This window comes from Gorilla gorilla, chromosome 4 (genome assembly GCF_029281585.2).
Source record: "Gorilla gorilla gorilla isolate KB3781 chromosome 4, NHGRI_mGorGor1-v2.1_pri, whole genome shotgun sequence".
Classification (NCBI taxonomy): domain Eukaryota; kingdom Metazoa; phylum Chordata; class Mammalia; order Primates; family Hominidae; genus Gorilla; species Gorilla gorilla.
This window is the reverse complement of record NC_073228.2, coordinates 47,603,194-47,619,232: the sequence shown is the minus strand read 5'-3', so window position 1 is coordinate 47,619,232 and position 16,039 is coordinate 47,603,194. Positions and strand designations below refer to the sequence as shown.

General features: G+C 44.9%; 1 protein-coding gene and 1 long non-coding RNA gene across 4 annotated transcripts in view; one reads left to right on the top strand and one right to left on the bottom strand.

Annotated features, from left to right (window-relative positions):
* Window positions 1-2,436: 2,436 nt before the first annotated feature.
* LOC109026891 (uncharacterized) lies at window positions 2,437-13,354 on the bottom strand. 3 transcript variants are annotated; one of them, XR_010133803.1, is made up of 3 exons: window positions 13,051-13,354; window positions 3,352-3,453; window positions 2,437-2,776 (listed from the first exon to the last, which is right to left on the bottom strand). It is a non-coding gene; the product is annotated as an uncharacterized lncRNA (long non-coding RNA). The 3 variants fall into 3 exon arrangements; XR_010133804.1 differs by having other exon boundaries at window positions 13,153-13,354; XR_008680100.1 differs by lacking the exon at window positions 13,051-13,354 and adding an exon at window positions 11,088-11,212.
* MEIOC (meiosis specific with coiled-coil domain) overlaps window positions 12,590-16,039 on the top strand; it is a 19,399-nt gene continuing 15,949 nt past the window's right edge. Inside the window, exons 1-2 of the mRNA XM_004041576.5 lie at window positions 12,590-12,802; window positions 13,331-13,465. Coding sequence (XP_004041624.2) covers window positions 12,734-12,802; window positions 13,331-13,465 — 204 coding nt within the window. The 5' untranslated portion in view covers window positions 12,590-12,733. The remainder of the gene's footprint in view (window positions 12,803-13,330; window positions 13,466-16,039) is intronic.

The following is a 16,039-nucleotide window of genomic DNA, read 5'->3' as shown; positions in this document are numbered from 1 at the left end:
ATTTTAGACTTTCAAGCTGCACATCCTTATCACAGCTACTCAATTCTGCCACTGTAAAGCAAAAGCAGTCATAGATGATAAACAAATAAATGAGTGTGCCCGTGTTCCAATAAAACTTTACTTATAAACAATGAAACTTGAATTTCATATAATTTTTACATGTCAGAGGACATCATTCTTTTTAAAAATTATTTTCAACCACTTAAAAAATTAAAACCATTCTTAGCTCATGGGCTGCACAAAAACAGGTGATAGGCCAGATTTGGCCCACAGGCTGTAGTTTGCAGACCCATGGTCTAGAACAACGCTGTCCAATAGAAATATGAGAGCTGTTGGGTACAGTGGTTCACACCTGTAATCCCAGCATTTTGGGAGGCCAAAGTGAGATGATTTCCTGAGCCCTGGAGTTTAAGACCAGCCTGGGTAACATGGCAAGAGATCATCTCTACAAAAAAAAATTTAAAAATCAGCTGGGCATGGTGGTGTGCACCTGTAGTCCTAGCTACTGGGGAGAATGAGGCTGGAAGAGGATTGCCTGAGCTCAGGAGTTCAAGCATGTAGTGAGCTATTACATCCACTATTACACTCCAGCCTGAGTAACAGAGTGAGACTCTGTCTCTTAGAAAAGAAAGCTGGGCACGGTGGCTCATGCATGTAATCCCAGCACTTTGGGAGGCTGAGGCAGGCAGATCATGAGGTCAGGAGATCGAGACCATCCTGGCTAACATGGTGAAACCCCATCTCTACTAAAAATACAAAAAAATTAGGCGGATGTGGTGGTGGGCGCCTGTAGTCCCAGCTACTCGGGAGGCTGAGGCAGGAGAATGGTGTGAAATATAAGAGCTGAAGCCAGGCACAGTGGAACATGCCTGCAGTCCGAGTTACTTGCGAGGCTGAGGTGGGAGGATTTGCTTCAGCCTGGGAGTTAGATGTAGCCTAGGCAACATAGTGAGACCCATCTCTAAAAAAATAAAAAGAAAAAAAGAAAGAAAGAAAGAAGAAAAATATGAGGGCCATATATGTAATTTAAAATTTTCTAGTAATCTCATGTAAAAACTTTTAAAAGGGTAAAATTAATATTTTATTTAACCCAGTATATGAAAAATATTTTAATGCTATCAATATGTAAATTACCAGTGAGATATTTTACTTTCTCTGTTTTCATATTAAGCCTTTGAAATCCAGGATGTATCTTACACTTATAGCCCATCTCGGTTCATTCTAAATATATTATAATAATTCAATAGTTACAGACTGCTAAAGATCAGTAAAGATGTTGTCCATTTTCCCAGCTGCACCATCTGAGAGTGTTGCATATTGAAGACATGATCTGTTACAACAAATAAGTCAAGTCACCTGTACTGGAAATCAGTTTGCTGAAATTATTGAATCAAGTTGAAGAAAAGGAGGTTCCAGCCTTGACAAGAGGATTGTGGCCCTTTTTGGAATCCCTCTGGACACAGCCTCCCAGCATCTTCTAGGAAAGATGAGGCAGCTCAACGGGAAGCCCAGGAAGGAGACATGGAAGGACAAGAAGGAGCAGAAGAAAGCCATGCAGGAGGCCCGGCAGCAGATCACCACGGTGGTGCTGCCCACGCTGGCCGCGGTCGTGCTGCTGATTGTGGTGTTTGTGTATGTAGCCACACGCCCCACCATCACCAAGTGAGCACCGCGGCCATCCACGGACCCAGTCGGCAGGGAAAGGAGGCACAGGAGGTAGAAGCAAATGAAAAATGGCTTTCATATTCAGAGATGTTCATGCTGCTGAGCTATAAGCAGGAGCACCCTGTCTTCGCTGCTTTTTTTTTTTTTTTCTTTTTTGAGACAGAGTCTCGCTCAGTCACCCAGACTGGAGCGCAATGGTGCAGTCTCAGCTCACTGCAACCTCTGCCTCCTGGGTTCAAGCGATTCTCCTGCCTCAACCTCACAAGTAGCTGGGATTACAGGCACACACCACCACGCCCAGCTAATTTTCGTATTTTTAGTAGAGACAGGGTTTCACCATATGAGTCAGGCTGGTCTCGAACTCCTGACCTCGGGATTCACCCGCCTCGGCCTCTCAAAGTGCTGGGATACAGGCGTGAGCCACCACACCAGGCCCTTCTCTGGCCTTTGACTTGATTAAAGTGTCTCTGCTTTTCTTGGGAGGGAGTAGGGGATGTTTTATCAGTGAACGTGCCATATACCTTACGGTCCACTCATATGCCTTTCAGACTTCAAAGCAGTGTGTGTGTGTGTGTGTGTGTGTGTCTTTTTCTCGTCTAAAAATCGATAAGTAGCTCCACCTGAAGAGGGGCAGAACTTCTGGGTCAGGAAGCAGCTGGAATCCACACCCACCTCATCCCCATTGTTTGGATCATGCCTCTTTCCAACACGTGTTCACAATCTCCAAAGGGAATGTATTTCCTCTCTGTGCTTAATGTGATTTGAAATATGTTGAATCAAAGTGAAATATTTATTTTTGAATAAAGGAGATATAGCATTAAAAAATTCAATAGTTAGAGGCTACCATATTGAACAGTGCAGAGCTCTTAGGTTGGTGCAAAAGTAATTGCGGTTTTTGCCATTACTTTTAATAGAACAATGTTTTCAAACTTAAGTTTGCATCAGAATCACTTGATTCTGATCTTAACAGTCGTTAAAATAAAGATTGCTGGGACCCATCCGCAGTTTCTGGTTTTGGCAGGGTGCAAGAACTTCCATTTCTAATAAGTTCCTGGGTGGTGATGATGCTGTTGGTTGAAGGACCACACTTTGAGAACCACTTATCTAGAAGCTGGAGCAGTAAGAAAAAGTAGAAAAGCAATTAGGAGCCAGGGATATGTAAAAGAAAGTGGTTTTAAAAAAAAAAAAAAAGTCCGGGTGCGGTGGCTCACGCCTGTAATCCCAGCACTTTGGGAGTCCAAGGCAGGTGGATCATTTAAGGTCAGGAGTTTGAGACTAGCCTAGCCAACATGGTGAAAACCCCATCTCTACTAAAAATACAAAAATTAGATGGGTATGGTGGTACATGCCTGTAATCCCAGCTACTCGGGAGGCTGAAGCAGGAGAATTGCTTGAACCTGGGAGAAGTAGGCTGCAGTGAGCTGAGATCGTGCCACTGCACTCCAGCCTCGGTGACAGAGTGAGACTCCCTCTCAAAAAAAAAAAAAAAGAACTAGGCCAAGCAAGATGGCTCATTCATGCCTGTAATCCCAGTACCTTGGGAGGCCAGGGTGGAAGGATCACTTGAGCCCAGGAGTTTGAGACCAAACTGGGCAACACAGGGAAACTCCGTCTCTACAAAAAAAAAAAAAAAAAAAAAAAAAACCTAAAAATCAACAAAGCATGATAATGAGTAGTCCCAGTTACTTCAAAGGTTGAGGTGAGAGAATCGCTTGATCCCAGGAGGTCGAGGCTCCAGTGAGCTGTGATCACACCACTGCACTCCAGCCTAGGTGACAGAGCAAGACCCTGTAAAAAAAAAAAAAGCACTAAACAGTGAGATACCACTACACATCTATTACAATGGCTAGGCCAGGCATGGTAGCTCACGCCTATAATCCCAGAACTTTGGGAGGCCGAGGTGAGCAGATCATCTGAGGTCAGGAGTTTGAAAATACCCTGTCCAACATGGTGAAACTCCGTCTGTACTAAAAATACCAAAAAAAATTAGTTGGGCGTGGTAACATGCGCCTGTAATCCCAGCTACTTGGGAGGATGAGGCAGGAGAATCACTTGAACCCAGGAGGCGGAGGTTGCAGTGAGCTGAGATCGTGCCACTGCACTCCAGCCTGGGCGACAGAGAGAGACTCCACCTCAAAAAAAAAGAAAAAAAGAAAAAGAATGGCTAAAATCCAAAATACTGACAATTCCAAATACTGGCAAGGATGTGGAACAACAGGAACTCTCATTCATTGCTGGTAGGAATGCAAAATAGTATAGACACTTTGGAAGATAATTTGGCAGTTTCTTACAAAACTAAATATACCCTTACCATATGATCCAGCAGTTGTGCTCTTGGGTATTACCCAAATGAGTTGTAAACTATGTCCACACAAAAACTTGCACACTGGTGTTTATAGCAGTTTTAGTCATAATTGCCAAAACTGAAAGATGTCCTTCAGTAGGTGAATAGATAAACTGTGGTACATCCAATGAAATATTATTCAGTGCTAAAAAGAAATGAGCTATCAAGCCATGAAAATACATGGAGGAACCCTGAATGCATATTACTAAGTAAAAGAAGCCAATCTGAAAAGTCTACATATGGTATGATTCCAATTCTATGACATTCTGTAAAAGGCAAAACTATGGAGATGGAAAAAAAAAAATCAGTGGTTGCCAGGGGTTGAGGGGGGGAGGAATGAAGAGGCGGAGCATAGAGGATTTTTAGGGTAGTGAAACTATTCTGTATGATACCAAAATGGTGGATACATGTCACTATATACTGTTCTAGACCCATAGAAAGCACACCACCAAGAGTGGATCCTAAAGTAAACTATGGACTTTGATTGATAATGATATGTCAACGTAGGTTCATTGATGATAACATATGTACCATTCTAGTGCAGGATGCTGATATTGGGGGAGGCTGCATCTGTGAAGGGGCAGCAAATCTGTATATGAGAACTCTTTGTACTTCCCTCTCAATTTTGCCATGAACGTGAAACTGCTCTAAAAAATAAAGTCTTTTTTGGGCTGGGCACAGTGGCTCACACCTGTAATCCCAGAACTTTGGGAGGCCGAGGCAGGAGGATCACCTGAGGTCGGAAGTTCAAGACCAGCTTGACCAACATGGAGAAACCCCATCTCTACTAAAAATACAAAATTAGCTGAGTGTGGTGGTGCATACCCGTAATCCCAGCTACTCGGAAGGCTGAGGCAGGAGAATTGCTTGAACCCGGGAGGCAGAGGTTGCGGTGGGCTAAGATAGCGCCACTGCACTCCAGCCTGGGTGACAGAGAGAGACTCCATCTCAAAAAAAGAAAAGAAAAGAAAACAACATTAATTATCACTTTTGAAGGGATAGCAGGAAGATGCATATTAATATTACAGCATCTTTGATGAAAACCAATCTATTTGGCCGGGCGTGGTGGCTCATGCCTGTTACCCTAGCACTTTGGGAGGCTGAAGAAGGAAGATCCCTTGAGTCCAGGAGTCCGAGACCAGCCTAGGAATACAGTAAGACCTTGTCTCTACAATAAATACACAAAATTAGTGAGCATAGTGGCACGCACCTATAGTTGCAGCTACTCTAGAGGCTGAAGTGGGAGGATCCCTTGAGTGCTGGAGGTCAAGGCTGCAGTGAGCCAAAAAAAAGACCAATGAATTCAAGTGTCTACCCCCTAACCCAAACAGAAGCAGACCCTAAATCTTTCAGGGTGTCATCCTAAGCTAAGTAGAAATCTAAAAGTTTCCTAGAGCACAGATAAGAGCGACCTAGCACTCCAGCCAACCAGAAGGGGAAAAGCAGAACATAAGCTTACTTTCTACAAAGGAAGCAGCTATACAAATTATGCCAGAGAACTAGAAAAACACTAATTTGAGTGTCCAAAAAGGGGGAAGTAGTTCCAAATATTTCTAATAAAGAGCATTCTGTAAGGCTTCCAACAAGCTATTAAAGGTTGAGAAAACCTATCTGGCAACCCAGTTAATTTCAGGACACATAATTACAGGAACTTAGTCCCTCAAGTCAGAGATGCCTGTGAGGAATTGCACGGTTTGAATCACAGCAGATTTGCAGCCTATTTAAGATTTTGGACCACTAGAAAACTGGAAAAACAATTCATTTAATATAGTTGAGAGAATACTTAAAAATCCTACATCAATTCAATTATATACTGACTTAGAATTATATGATTGCTTCCTATGGAGGGTTAATTCCCTGGCATTTAGGTTGAGCCCCTACATATACCTTCAATTTTCAAAAAAAAAAATACTTTATTTGAACTCAAAGTTTTACTTATGAGAATAATGAAATCTTACTTAGATTAACACTCGAAACATTTCTTGGGGATAGGCTTTTTAAAATGAAACCCATAATTTATTTTTGTTACAAAAGGAAATGTTTACGACCCTGTTAAAGTATAAAAAGGGTCTCATTAGTGTATCTGAAGAGTACTACATTGTACATTGTCTTCCAGAGGTGGAAAAAAAAAGAAGTTAACTTTTACATATACTTGAAAGAGAAAGTCTGCATTCTGCACTAAGTTTTCTTGAATGGAATAAGTTTAAATTGTCCTCAGTTCTAGCAAAGAATGTTCTTAAATATCTTTCTTTAAAAATCCAATAGTAGGGCTTTCTTTAAAAATCCAATAGGTGAGGTGGCTCACGTCTGTAATCCCAGCATTTTGGGAGGCAGATGGATCATCTGAGGTCAGGAGTTCGAAAACAGCCCGGCCAACATGGTGAAAACAGCATGGCCAACATGGTGAAACCATGTCTCCGTAAAAATACAAAAATTAGCTGGGCGTGGTGGTGGGCACCTGTAATCCCAGCTACTTGGGAGGCTGAGGTAGGAGAATCACTTGAACCTGGGAGGTGGAGGTTGCCGTGAGCCGAGATTGCACCATTGCACTCCAGCCTGGGCAACAAGAGCAAAACTCTGTTTCAAGAGAAAAAAAAAATCCAATAGTAATTTCAGATTCACTTAAATATCCCCAAAATAGTAAGTGGAAAAAAAAGTTTTTTACTTGGGAAGCCGAGGCAGGCGGATCACAAGGTCAGGAGTTCAAGACCAGCCTGGCCAACATGGTGAAACCCCATCTCTACTAAAAATAGAAAAATTAGCCGGGCCTGGTGGTGTGTGCCTGTAATCCCAGCTACTCAGAAGGCTGAGGCACGAGAATTGCTTGAATCCGGGAGACGGAAGTTGCAGTGAGCCGAGATCGTACCATTGCACTCCAGCCTGGGCAACAGAGTGAGACTCCAAAAAAAAAAAAAAAAAAAAAAAGAAAAGAAAAAGAAAAAGTTTTTTTTACTTGAGGGAAGCATCATTCTGAATTGGATCAAAGTTACTGAAATGTAATTAATCTTATTGTATAAACATGTCTTTCGTCATTGTCCCTGTATAGAAACAATAAATGGAGAAAGAGGGTCAACAGTCTCTCCCTCCACAAAATTTTAAGTTCAGATCAAGGCAGAGAAGACATAAAACAATTATTTGAGTATTCCTAACTCTTTCTCACTTTAATCTGAGGTTTGTATATATGTCTGAGTAAGACTGGGAAACCAACCCCACCCAACCCTCAACACACACGTTGAAAATGAGATCTTCCAAAAGAGAATGAAAGAACTGAAAGAACTAACTACATATTATATACTTACTCTGTTCATAACCAAAATGTTTTCTTTGTTAATGTATTCACTTGAATTCAATGGAGTGTTAAATTTGCCAGTAATTTTTATTTCTACGACAAACCATATTAATACCTGACAAGACAGTATGACTTCAAAAAATGAGCCAAGAACTTAAATAGGTATTTCTCCAAAGAAGATATACCAATAAGCACATGAAAAGATGGTCAACATCATTAGTCATTAGGGAAATGTAAGTCAAAACCACAATGAGATACCAATTCACATCCTCTAGGATAGCCATCTTTTTTAAAAAAAAAATTTTTTTGAGAGATGGGATCTCTCATCTCTCATGCACTCCAGCATGGAGTGCAGTGTCATGATCACAGCGCACTGCAGCCTCAAACTCCTGGGCTTAAGGGATCCTCCCACTACAGGCTCCGGACTAGCTGGGACTACAGGAGCATGCCACTGTATCCAACTGGCTTTCTAAAAAAAAAAAAAGAAGAAAAAGAAGAAGAAGAAAGAAAACAAAATAAAAAGGCTGAGTGCAATGTCTCACACCTGTAATTCCAGCACTTTGGGAGGATTGCTTGAGGCCAGAAGTTCAAGACCAGCCTGGGCAACACAGAAAGACCCTGTTTCTACAAAAAAAAAAAAAAAAATATATATATATATATATATATATATATATATATATATATATATATTTTTTTTTTTTTTTTTTTTTTAAAGAACGAAAAAGAGACTGGGTGTGGTGCCTGTAATCCCAGCACTTTGGGAGGCTGAGTGGGGAGGATCACTTGAAGCCAGGAGTTTGAGTATTCAGTAAGCTATGATCATGCCACTGTGGTCTACCAGTCCACCCTGGGCAGCAGAGCAAGATCCCATCTCTCTCTCTCAATCTCTCTCTGTGTGTGTGTGTGTGTGTGTGTGTGTGTGTGTGTGTGTATACATATATATATATATATACACACACATACAGTAATACATATATATAGTAATTTCAGATTACCATAGATTACTATATATAGATCTATACAGGGATATATAGATATATATAGATCTATAGATATATCTCCCTGTCTATATATAGAGATAGATATATATAGATAGATATACAGAGATAGATCTCTCTATATCTATTTATATCTATCTATATGTATATCTATAGAGAGAGAAATTTTAAAAAGAAAAATAGGCTGGGTGCAGTGGCTCACGCCTGTAATCCTAGCACTTTGAGAGGCCGAGGCAGGCAGATTGCCTGAGCTCAGGAGTTCGAGACCAGCCTGGGTAACATGGAAAAACCCTGTCTCTACTAAAAATACAAAAATTTAGCCAGGCGTGGTTGTGCGTGCCTGTAATCCCAGCTACTCGGGAGGCTGAGGCACGAAAATCCCTTGAACCTGGGAGGCAGAGGTTACAATGAACCAAGATCGTGCCACTCTACTCCAGGCTGGGTGACAGAGGGAGACTCTGTCTCAAAAAAAAAAAAAGAAAGAAAGAAAGAAAGAAAAAAAGAAAGAAAAAGAAAATAACAAGTGTTGGTGAGGATGTGGAGAAATGGGAACTCTCATGCATTGTTGGTGAGAATGTAAAATGGTGCAGCCACAGTGTAAAACATTTTGGAATTACTCAAGACATCGAATACAATTACCATATGTCCCAACAATACCACTCTTAGGTATATACCCAAAATAATTGGAAAAAAAATAAATCAAATACTTGTATACCAGTGTTTCTAGCAGTACTATGCACAATAGTGAAAAGTTGAGGGCCACGCGCGGTGACTCATGCCTGTAATCACTTTGAGAGGTCAAGGCAGGCAGATCACTTGAGGTCAAGAGGTCGAGAACACCGTGGCCACCATGGTGAGATCCCATTTCTATTAAAAATACAAAAATTAGGCTGGGCACGGTGGCTCAAACCTGTAATCCCACCACTTTGGGAGGCCGAGGCAGGCGGATCACCAGAGGTCAGGAGTTCGAGGCCAGCCTGGCCAACATGGCAAAACCCTGTCTCTACTAAAAATACAAAAATCAGCCAAGCATGGTGATTCATGCCTGTAATCCCAGCTACTCAGGAGATTGAGACAGGAGAATCACTTGAACCCAGGAGGCAGAGGTTGCAGTGAGCTGAGATCATGCCACTGCACTCCAACCTGGGTGACAGAGCAAGACTCTGTCTCAAAAAAAAAAAAAAAATTAGCCAGGTTTGGTGGCGCATGCCTGTAATCCCAGCTCCTGGGGAAGCTGAGGCAGGAGAATCATTTGAACGATTCCTCCGATAAGGGGGAGGTTGCAGTGAGCCAAGATTGCGCCTGCACTCCAGCCTGCAGCACAGAGCAAGACTCTGACTCAAAAAAAAAAAAAAAAGGTGGAAACCACACATGTGTCCATAAACAGATGAATGCTTGAACAAAATGTGGTATATCCATACAATGGAACCTTAGTCAGCCATAAAAAGGAATGACATTCAGGTATATGCTATAACATGAAGGAACCTTGATGACAAGGTTTATTTTACCTTAGTAAAATAAGCCAGGCACAAAAGGATAAATATTGTATGATTCCACTTATATATGGTACCTAGAGTAGTCAAATTCATAGAGATAGAAAGTAGAATGGTGGTTGCCAGAACTGGGAGAAGGGGGCATGGGGAATAATTATTTATGGGATGCTGCAGAGTTTCTGTTTGTGATTAATGAAGTTCTGAAACTGTAGAGCAGTCATGGTTACACAACATTATGAATGTGCTTAATGCCACTTAACCAAACACTTAAAAACGACAAATCTTATGTATATTTTACTATAAAAATACATAAGGGGATTCATAGCTTTTCAAAATTCTTCTAGGGAGTGTAGGAGAGGGGGAAAAAGCCAGTAGTCCTCAATGCAATGAGCCCTACACCAGCAACTTTAAGGCTGAGGCAGAGAAATGTAACTGTTAGAGCCATACCACCTGGTCAGCTTTTTTTAAGTGTGTGTGCGTGTGTGTGTGTTTGTGTGTGTGTGTGTGTGTGCATGCACATTTTGTTTTTCCTTTTTGTGGAGCACTATATTGCCCAGGCAAATCTCAAACTCCTGGGCTCAATCTATCCTCCTGCCTTTGCTTCCCTAAATGCTGGGATTACAGGTGTGAGTCCAGCAGCTTTTTTCCTTTTCTTTCTTCCTTTTTTTTTTTTTTTTTTGAAACAGGGTCTTGCTCTGTTGCCCAGGCTGGAGTGTGATGGAGTGATTATGGCTCACTGCATCCTCCAACTCTCTGGCTCAGGCGATCCTCCCATCTCAGCCTCCCAAGTGCAAGTACCTGGGACTACAGGCACACACCACCACACCCAACTAATTGTTAATTTTTTTGTAGAGAGGAAGTCTCCTTATGTTGCCCTGGCTGGGCAACTCCTGGGCTCAAGCAATCCTCCTGCCTCGGCCTCCCAAAGTGCTGGGATTACAGGCACGAGCCACTGCGCCCAGCCTTGGTGAGCTTTCTGAACTCAAAGCTGAGTAGAGACCTGAAGTAACTACCAGGACAATATGGGTCAATAAAACTCATCCTCCTACTTCCATTCGTGTCTGAGTTAAAACAGTATCTTCCACTTAAGTGCTCATTTCTCAAGTTTTGATTTTAAATATAAAAACAGCCTAAAGGTGCTTACTGTGTTTACTTCTTTTGTATTTAAACTATCTGATTTTTTAGCAGTGTCTGGGGACAAAAACTAGCATTTCTCTGAGACCATCACATCCCCAATCTGACTGCTATGTGAATGGTTTGTTGGGTGCCTGGAATGGCTTGTTTATGTAAGCTCTCACCTGTAATCCCACACTTTGGGAGGCCGAGGCGGAGGATCACTTCAGGCCAAGAGTTCAGTTCAAGACCAGCCTGAGCAACATAAGGAGATCCAACCTCCCACCCCCATCCCCACCTCCAACCCCAGCTCTACAAAAAAATTAAAAAATTAGCTAGGGCCAGGCGCCGTGGCTCACGCCTGTAATCCCAGAATTTTCGGAGGCCGAGGCGGGCGGATCACGAGGTAAAGAGATCGAGACCATCCTGGACAACATGGTGAAATTCCCGTCTCTACTAAAAATACAAAAATTAGCGGGGCGTGGTGGCGTGGGCCTGTAGTCCTAGCTACTCGAGAGGCTGAGGCGGGAGAATCGCTTGAACCCGGGAGGCGGAGGTTGCAGTGAGTCTTTGCGCCACCGCACTCTAGCCTGGCGACAGTGAGACTCCGTCTCACCAAAAAAAAAAAAAAAAAAAAATTAGCTGGGAGTGGTGGCACGCGCCTGTAGCCCCAACTACTCGGGAGGCTGAGGCAGGAGGATCGCTCGAGACCAGGAGTTTGAGACCAGCCTGGGCAACATAAGGAGACCCAACCCCCCCGCCCTTCAGCTTTACAAAAAAATTAAAAAATTAGCCAGGAGTGGTGGCACCGCGTGCCTGCAGCCCCAGCTACTCGGGAGGCTGAGGCGGGAGGGTCGCTTGAACCCGGGAGTTCAAGGCTGCAACGAGCTATGATAGCGCCACTGCACTCCAGCCTGGGCGACAGAGCAAGACCCTGTTTTACACAGACAAACAAAAACGAACAAAAAGGTCACAGCGAACTTTGTTCAAAAGTCACATTAACACTTAAATGCCTTAACCCGGACTGAAAGCCCGGGCTTAGGACACAGGGCAGCTCTCCCTCAAAAAGGGGTCTCCCAACAACACCCAATCCACAAGTTGCTCCTCGCCCTCCCCAAACCGGTACAAGATATATCAGTCTCTGGGCAGCTCCAACGGATTCTGAGAGCTACGGGAGGGACTAAGGAACAAATATGAAATGTCGGACAAATGAAATGTGCGCAACGGCTAGGTTTTGGAGGATAAGCCAGTTGCTGAGCGACTTCTCAAATCTTCCAAGTGCCTCCAACACCTCTCCCACCCGGTAGGGCTGCGCTCTTTAGCTCTTTCAACCTTCCACGACCGGCCTTTCCGCTGCCCTATCAGCAAATCATCGGGCCGGTGCCTGCCAGTCCGGGCCAATCCCGAACACATTTACTTTGAGCGGGAAAAGCTCAGAAGCGGCGAGAGAGCGTGGTCCGCTAACCGCCCCTTCCTCTCCTTGTCTCTGGGGGGTAACGGAGCCTGGAGTGGTCGCCCATTGGATGGGCATCGGGCCAATGGCGGGGTGCGAAACGGGAGGGGCGGGCCTCACAGCGGGGCGGGGCGCGCCTGTGCCGTGTCGCGTGCCGAGCCGCGAGCCCCAGGCAGGCCAGGTAACGGCCTCTGCCCCCGCCCCTCCCTCCCCGCTCGGCCTTCCCCTACCCGCACACTGGCTCCAGGCAGCGCCCGGGCGGCGGAGGCGGCTGCGGAGACGGCGGGGTGCGGGCTGAGGGAGCCGGGCCTGGACGCCCCCCCATCACCCCCGTACCCCAGGAGCTGTGCCTAGTCCAGGAGAGGCTGGGGGGGCCCCATGGAGGTGAGACGCGGAGACACCTGCCCGCGCCCTCACCCCTCAGGCCTGAGGGAGGAAGGACTTGAGGTAATGGATGAGGAAGGGCAGGGTCCAGGGGGCGGCCAGACTTGCAAGAGGCGACAAGGAGGAGAGGCTGAGGAGGGGGCGCGTCCCTAGACGGGGCGGCAGAGGCGGGTCGTCGGTGGGGAGGCCGGACGGGGCGGGCGGGCGGGGGACGCGGCGCGGGCTGACTGGACGGGCCGGACGGAGCCCGGGTCGCCGCGATTCCCGGGAGGCAGCCGTCGCCCTGAGGCGGTGGCCGGGGAGGGGCGCACCTCGGGGTCGGTCGGCACTGAGGGGTCGCCGCTATTCCCGGGAAGCAGCCGTCGCGCTGAGGCGGTGGCCGGGGAGGGGCGCCCCTCGGGGTCAGCACTCACGGGGCCCGAGGGGACAGTGAGAATCCCGAGGCTGGAAGCGCAGGCCCCCAAATTCGTGTCCTCTGAGAGGGTTCGGAATTGAGCCGAACAGCCGAGGTAGAACAGGTGTCGGGCCGTTTCAGCTCCAGCGTCACCCTCGTGACCACTTTCTGATATTTCCTATTCCCGTGTGCTGCAGCCCAAAGTCGCGTTCCCCGGAGGTGCGAATCGCTGCTGGAACCTCGGCGCCGACGCCGGCAGCAGGTTAACCGACGTCTTCGGCAGCGTGATGTTGACTGGCTCCGCTTCCTTCTACGATTGCTACAAATCGCAGGTCCTTTAGTAAACTCTGCCTCTGTTAGACGATTTATTCTCAAATTGATTTACTCGAGCCACCGATTCATAGGTGTTTAATGGCTCGACAGTTAAGGAAGAGAAAACCGGGGACAACTTTTTTTTTTTTTTTTTTTTTTTTTTTTTTTTTTTTTTTTGAGACAGGGTCTTGCTCTGTCTCCTAGGCTGGAGTGCAGTGGCGCCATCTCGGCTCACTGCAACCTCCGCCAGCCGGGCTCAGGCGATTCTTGTGCCTCAGCTTCCTGAGGCACGCGCCACCACGCCCGGCTGTTTTTTGTTTTGTTTTGTTTTTGTTTTTGAGATGGAGTTTTGCTGTTGTTGCCCAGGCTGGAGTGCAGTGGTGCGATCTCGGCTCACCTCAACCTCCGCCTCCCGGGCTCAAGTTATTCTCCTGCCTCAGCCTCCGGAGTAGCTGGGATTACAGGCATGCGCCACCACGCCTGGCTAATTGTGTATTTTTAGTAGAGACAGGGTTTCTCCATGTTGGTCAGGCTGGTCTCGAACTCCCAACCTCGGGTGATCCGCGCACCTCGGCCTCCCAAAGTGCTGGGATTACAGGCATGAGGCACCGCGTCCAGCCGTTTTGTTTTGTTTTTTGAGACGGAGTCTCCTTCTGTTGCCCCGGCTGGAGTGCAGTGGCACGATCTCGGATCACTGCAACCTCTGTCTCCCTGGTTCAAGCAGTTCTTCCGTCTCAGCCTCCCCAGTAGCTGGGATTACAGGCACCTGCCATCATGCCCGGCTAATTTTTGTATTGTTTTTAGAGACCGGGTTTCGCCATGTTCCCCAGGCTGGTCTCGAAATTCTGGGCTCCAGCCATCCTCCCGCCTCGGCCTCCCAAAGTGCTAGGATTTCAGGCCACAGCGCCCAGCCCAGGAACAATTTTTTTTTTTTTTTTGAGACGGAGTCTTGCTCTGTCGCCCAGGCTGGAGTGCAGTGACGCGATCTCTGCTCACTGCAAGCTCCACCTCCCAGGTTCACGCCATTCTCCTGCCTCAGCCTCCCGAGTAGCTGGGACTACAGGCACCCGCCACCACGCCCGGCTAATTTTTTGTATTTTTAGTAGAGATGGGGTTTCACTGTGTTAGCCAGTATGGTCTCGATCTCCTGACCTCGTGATCCGCTCGCCTCAGCCTCCCAAAGTGCTGGGATTACAGGCGTGAGCCACCGCGTCCGGCTACAATCTTTTAAATACAGTGTTTGCAGAATACATACTTTGCTTTGAAAATAAGTTAAGGGCCGGGCGCCATGGCTCGTGCCTGTAATCCCAGCACTCTGGGAGGCTGAGGTGGGTGGATCACCTGAGTTCGGGAGTTCAAGACCAGCCTGGCCAGCATGGCGAAACCCCATCTCTACTAAAAATACAAAAATCAGCCGGGTGTGGGGGCGGGCACCTGTAATCCCAGCTACTTGGGAGACTGAGGCGGGAGAATCTTAAACCAGGGAGGTGGAGGTTGCAGTGAGCCAAGATCATGCTACTGCACTCCAGCCTGGGTGACAGAGTGAGACTCCCTCTCAAAAAAAAAAAAAAAAAGAAAAGAAAAAAGAAAACAAATTGAGGAATAAGATTTTTCATTGATTCGTTTCCATCTTGTCCTTAGCATAACATAATGCCAGAAATGTAAGAAAATCCATTATTTAGTAAGATTAAAATATGTTTTTTTCCTTCAGGCATTTATTGCAAGTTGGTACAAACATATTTTTGATAATTTAAAGGTGAAAATTTCACTTTACTCCTTTATTTTCTGGTTTTAACAATGTTTTAAATTATATGCTACCACTTACCTCACCAAGACATTTAGATTTATTAATCAAAGGAAATAAAGCTTGGGTAATGTAAGTAATTTTCATTTGAAATTATTTAACCAGGACATCAATGTTGATATTGTTGTACTTTGAATTATAACAATATCTAGAAATAAATTATTTTATTTAATCCACACTAAGAATCTTGTATATTATGCCACTGTACAGATTGAGAAACTGAGCCTCAGAGAGCTTGATTTGTGCCCTAAATGACAAAGCTCAAGTGGAACCCAGACCATAGTTCCACTGCTCTCTGCAGTGTTTACATCCGGACTAAAATTACTTGGATTTAATTTCAGTTCACTGTTTTAAGTATGTTAAGGATATAAGTGATACATTTTAAAGTTAATCCAGTTAATATGCCCACTCAAATAGTTGCATATTTCCTGGCCTCTGTTAACGAAAGGGATGCAGATATTTCAAGTATGATTGTTTGAATCCACCACATTACTTTAGTTGTTTTAACCCAAGAATACAAAAGTTAAGTCAGTCCTTTAAAAGGATTTTTATTTGTAATATTCAAAATGTATTTTAAAATGTAAAATGTACTTGAAAGAATACTCCCAAAATATTTTCAATTTCCAATACTGTTTATTCATTTGACATTACATAATCTGAAAATGTTCCTTTTGTTTAAGCAACTATTTCAAAAAGATGAACAATTATTTATGTCACTTTGGATACTTCACACATAAGAGTGGGCCTATGATGATAACTTTAGAACTCAAAGGATAAAATTAGGAAAGAA